This window comes from Cucurbita maxima, unplaced genomic scaffold (genome assembly GCF_002738345.1).
Source record: "Cucurbita maxima cultivar Rimu unplaced genomic scaffold, Cmax_1.0 Cma_Scf00085, whole genome shotgun sequence".
Lineage (NCBI taxonomy): Eukaryota > Viridiplantae > Streptophyta > Magnoliopsida > Cucurbitales > Cucurbitaceae > Cucurbita > Cucurbita maxima.
In genome coordinates this window covers 392,263-398,190 of record NW_019272101.1, presented here as the reverse complement: position 1 = coordinate 398,190, position 5,928 = coordinate 392,263, and the positions used below count along the sequence as shown (strand labels likewise).

Genomic DNA, 5,928 nt, shown 5'->3' with positions numbered 1-5,928 from the left:
TTTTTTTTTTTTTTATAAAAATAATGATTTACAAATATGCGAGGAAATTTAATTTTTTTTTCTTTGAAAATAAAAAAAAATGGTACAAATTAAATAAATTTATAATTTGACCCCCCAACTAATCAATATTCTTGTGTGGAGGAGTGAAGAAGCCAAAAATGCAGTAAAAAACAGCAATAATAATAGAATTATGGTGCAATTTGCTATTTTTCTTACTTTCTTGAATTTAATAAAAAGTCCCTAACTTAATTTCATTTTTGGCAGTCGTCCCACCAATAAAAACAAGTTATTTAAATTTGGAATTTTCCATAAATCACATGAAAAAAATCTCCTATGGAAATAAATCAATTTCTGAATATTTTCCTAATAAATATTAATTCAATGAATTTGAGTTGGACCGGCCGGTTCAAAAAAATTAGTTAAAAAATCGTTACGTACCCCACAGCCGGTGTCCACGGCGGTTCTGATTGACCCGTCGGCGAGATTGATCAGTTTTCCGATATCGTCGATGTAGGCGTCGGCGCCGTGAGGGAACATGGTGCCGCCGCCTGGGAATCTGAACCGGTCTTTCTCGTACCGAACCCAATTCTGATTCTTCTTCTCCACCGTTAATTCCTTATGCGGAACATTCGAAAACCAAGCGAAATCCCGGCTCTCCGGCCACCGGAACGGAACCTTGTAGTTTGCCGGCGCCGGAATCCGGCATTTAAGAATCTCGCCGGCGACTGGGCAATGACGTTCTCGGTAAATCAACCGATCCCTGTCGAATTTCAGCGACCTTTCCCGGTCCTCGCAGGGGGTGTATTCGCTAAACTTCCCGTCGCACGGTGGGAGTTGAATATCACGCACTTTTGTAACGACTTTAAGATCGGAGGCGGTGTGATGGGCTGTGAAATCAAGGTCGACGGTGACGTCGGCAGTGGAATTCTGGGTGGCGGCGACGGTGGTACAGGCGTAATTTCCGTTAGAAAAGACGATGGATTTTCCGACGGAATGTTGCCAAACGCCGACGAGGTAAAAGGCGGCGCAGAGAATCGTAACTAAAGTGATGGTATAAAGATTTATCCTACCGGCTTTGAAGGAGAAATGGTTCGTCGCCATTGAAGAGTTCAAGAAACAGAGAAGAACCTCAACAGAAACAGAGCCCTTTTTCTCTCTCTAGAAAATAAGAAAGATTTTAAGGAAAAAGAAGTTCAAGAAAGAGGGTATGCGGATTTGGACTTTTTAAGGGGAAAGGTGACGACTGTGGGCGTTCAAGAAGAGGAGAGATAGAGGGCGGCGCGTCGGTTAACTCGCGGAACCGCCGCTGAGGATGGCGGAGAGAGAAACAGAGTTGGGTTTATATGGTTTTTTTTTTGGTATTTTTTTACTCAATCTCTCTTTCTCTCTCTAGAAAATGTGAACATTCTTCTTCCCTTAATTTTTTTTTGGTCTATAAATTTTCAATTTTGTTTTGGGTAGTTCCCGAAATTAGCTTCGATGTTAGTAATAACACGAGGATCGATACCGATCTTCCTCCACAAAATTCTAAAAAATCGTTCATTATAAAAAATTGTTGGAGTGTCTATCATTAAGTGCATCTTGTTAGTACCAGTAATAATCGTTCATATGAAACGTCATAAAAAAATGTTTGATAGCTAATACGAGCATAGTTCAACTAGCTAACACGAGCTAGGTTAATAGGTAATTTTAACCTAGAAATCATATGTCCAAAATCCTCGTTCTACATATTATTGAATTTAAAAAAAGTATCTAGTAGATATTAGAATGTTCAGTGTAGCGGTACGTCATAAAGGGTATTAAAGAATTTTTAAAAACGTTGATTTTATGTCTAACAGATCACCGAAATTTTAAAGGATGTATCACGATATATTAAACGTAATGCTAATAGTAAATAATAATAATTAGACGCATAATTGAAGATTCGTGAATTTACCCCATAAATCTGAACAATTTTTATTCAACTTTTTTTAATTATTTAATTTTGAACAATTTTTTAAAATAAAAATTGTAAAAAATAACTATTAGAAATAAGTTATTTAGAGTTAAAAGGCTCAAAATTAAATTTCATAAATAAATAAATAAATAAATAGTATTTAACTCCGAATCTTTTGAAAATGACTAAACTACCCTTGTACTACCTTCATTTCCACTATGGTGGACGTTACCCACTATCACCTACTTTCGATGTATTAAAAACTACGGATTTCTGCAATAGTATGATATTATATAATGATCATTCTCATAAGTCAATGTGAGACTTATGGAGCCCTCGAACAACCTCCTCTTAATCGAGGCTCAACTCCTTCTCTGAAACCCTTAAACAAAGTACATCTTTGATCTACGCTCGAGTCACTTTTGACTACACTTTCAAGGCTCCAAATTTCTTTGTTCAACACTTCAGGATTCTATTGATGTGACTAAGTTAAAAATCTGAGTCTGACACCATGTCGAGAACTACAGACCACTACAATGATATGATATGTACTGTGATCATCCCCTTAATTAGACAGTGTAAGACTCCTTCCCAACAAACCTCAACAAGGCGACCACCGTTAATTGCAACTTTTGCGATCTCTTACTGCTATTAATCTAGCAACTACCTCACATGGTCGGTGGTAATACGTTGGTCATAATATTTTAAATACAAATTTAAAATTATTAATCAATAGTGTTTAATGTCTATCTTTTATAGTAATTGGACATTAATGTCTAGTTCTAATATTGTAGATGGATTTTATAGAAATAAATATTTAAAAGATATTATATATAATATAATATAATAAAGATATTAATTGGACATTAAAGGTATTTTTTTTAAGTTTTTTAAAAATTTTACGATATTATTAATGAAATTTTATTTTTTAAATATTTTTGAAAGCAACGATTTTCATCCAAAATTAACGGGCAATTAATATTTTTTTTAATTCAAAAGTATTATTGAGACTTTTTAAAGTGTATTTTTATTAATTTAGTCATAAATAATTTTTTATTAATTTTTTTTAAAAAATTAAGTCATTGATTTATTTGACATTAAAAAATATCGACTTTACTATACGAAAAGTTTATTCCCTCGTGCTCTTGTTTTGGAACTCGGTTGAACGAAAAAAAAATGTTATAGTTTCATATATTTTCATAAATAAATACGTTTTAATTATAAAAATGTTAATTATATCGTGATTAGCCGTTAATACGCATTCATGTATTCAATTCTTTAAATAAATTAATTACAGGTACGTACGTGTATATATATATATATATATATATATATATATATATTACGTGTTACTAATTATGATTTTGTTGTGGGTATAATACTGACTGTTTAATTGTATTTATACCAAAATTCACTATTTTCTAATTATTACTCATCATAAGTATTTTAAATAATTTCTCTAACCAAATAATTATCCATTTTTCTTGTGAGTTTATTTAGTTTAATAAATATTTGTTTTTTTAAATATCAACAAATAATTAAATTCATATTAAATCGAGTTAGAGACTTTTTTTTAGACTAAAATTGTAAATATTTTGAACTTGGAACAAAATTTATTAAACAATAAATTATTTGAGCAGGGTTAAAAGTTGGGTATTTTTCAAATCCTTTTAAAAATTAAAATAATATTTTTGAAATAAATATAAATTATTTTTAAATTTTTATTTTAAGTTTAAAATATTTTTAATATTCTTTTAAAAATATAAAGGTATTATTTAAATTTTTAAATATATCTTATTAAATTTTAATGTATATTTAATATAGAATAACAAATCAATGGGAAAGGAAAAGGTTTAATAATAAAAATATATGTTTTATTTCAAAAAATGTAGATTTTTTATTTTCATAAAATACAACTATAATTTATGTTATATTAATCTTGTGGACTCTCCAACCACGCGATACGACGGCGCGTGAAGTTTCGTCGCCAACAGAAGTACAGCAAACCATGTTCTCTGCCGAAAGCCCGGAAACCGCTCTACCTTATTTCCAATCATACACCTTAACTAAATAATAAAAATTGACTTTTTTTTTAATATATATATTTTTATTTTCAATTTTATATATATTAAATATAAAAAAAACGTCACTAGAAAATCATATCGTGCATGTTACCGATCAAATTCAATCTCTTACGTGAATATCCTATGCTTTATACGATGACAAACCAATCAACCCGAACATTGTTCTTAATATCAATTGTTTCTAAACATTTTCCTTTGCAGATGTGAGATGACAAGTAACAGTCCGATCCAATCATTTCTCGAAAACGAAATGATTATCGTTTCACAAAGAGTTGTCTGATACAATCATATACAGTCTTCAATAAAAATTCGGTTCCTCGAGAATCAAAAACCCGATCTCTCTCGAGAGTAACTCGACTAGTTCGGTCGAGAAACATGTGTACCCTTATGCTTTTCTTTCCTTTGGAGGAGAGTTCTTAATTTGTGGGTCAAACTTTGTGGTGGGCCCTCAAAGAGGCCGTAGTGGGGAAGGTGTGGCCAAGGATTTTCTTGCCAAAACAATTTGGTATCATTTTTGGTATTTTCTTTTTTTATTTTTAAATATACAATAAATTATAATTATTTTAATTTTAAAAAAACATTTTTGATATCGGGAGTAACTTTTATGTTCGTTTGAATCAGTAGGTTTCAAAAATAGCACTTTAGTCCCTGAAGTTTAAAAAATAGTACTAACGGGTCCTTTGATTATTAACAAATTTCTTTTTGGTACCCATTTGAATGACGATTATGTTAGTCTACGTGTAAATGAGAATATTAATTATTAGATTAAAATTTAAGTGTAGCACGCTTTTTTAAATAAACAAATAAATAAATACATAAATGCCTCAATTGTCAATATTATATTTAAAATTTTAAAATACTATTTAAGTCATTAAATTTAAAAATGTTGCATAAATCCCTCAATTTTTAATATTTAATAATTTTTTTAATGCTTAACATTTCTTAAAACTAATAAATCAAATATTAATTAATTTTTTCTCTAATATAATATTAAAATTTTAATATTGAGTTTAATATCGTAAATTTTAAAAGTATCGAAGAATTTATTAGACACGAAATTAAAAATTTTAAAATTAATTAACTTAATATATACTAGTAGATGGGCCTGGTCCACTACCGACAATCTTTAATGGGCCTCATGGCCCATTAGAGCTAATGCAATAACCCTGTTTCCTTAGATTTTAAACAAACAATTTAAATAGGTTTAATAAAAATAGAAAATATAAAAATAATTAATATATGTTAATTAAATTTATAATGTAAATTTTAATAATATCTATAAATTTAACCATGAAATATATACTCGTGTGTTTTCTCAATGATTTAAATTTAATAAATTAATTTATTTAAATATGTAAAAAAAAGATTAATTTAAATAATTAGTTGGATAATTATAATTATGATTAATTTAATACGAGGGTATTTTTGTAAAAAAAACATATTTAATTAGTGCAATATAATTACATTAAATTTATCCATTTAATCTTTGTTTAATGGTGTTGAACTAAATATATTTATCTTTAATTCTAAATAATTTTATTTTCCGACATTTTATTTTGTATTTGTCATCGTCCTAAACTTTAAACTAAGCAAATGATTAAACCAATATAAGATTTGGATCCTACGTGGATCTGACTCAGCACATAACCCATCAACCACACGTTCACACATACAAACCTATAAATATATAAATATAAATAAAGAATGGAAGAGACAGAAAAAAAAGGCTTTTTTTTTTTATAAATATTTTATTACATTTGCCACGTGTACGTTAAAGTTAAATGGATGAGTCAGACATATAATAATTATTATTTTATTATGCTCTTTCACTTATTCTATTAAAATTATTTTCATAAAATATGACATTTTTAATCTTTTAATGGCGTTTGGTATGAAATAATGAAGATG

The 5,928-nt window shown here is 28.9% G+C and overlaps 1 protein-coding gene across 1 annotated transcript; it reads right to left on the bottom strand.

Moving 5' to 3' along the window:
• Positions 1-378: 378 nt before the first annotated feature.
• Positions 379-1,101, bottom strand: LOC111472713 (probable methyltransferase PMT15). The gene has a single exon (XM_023118336.1). It carries the CDS (start codon positions 1,099-1,101, stop codon positions 379-381), a length of 723 nt encoding a protein of 240 aa, XP_022974104.1.
• Positions 1,102-5,928: the final 4,827 nt, after the last annotated feature.

Coding starts and splice junctions, on each gene's coding strand:
- LOC111472713 (XM_023118336.1), bottom strand. CDS start 1,101: ATGGCGACGAACCATTTCTCCTTCAAAGCCGGTAGGATAAATCTTTAT.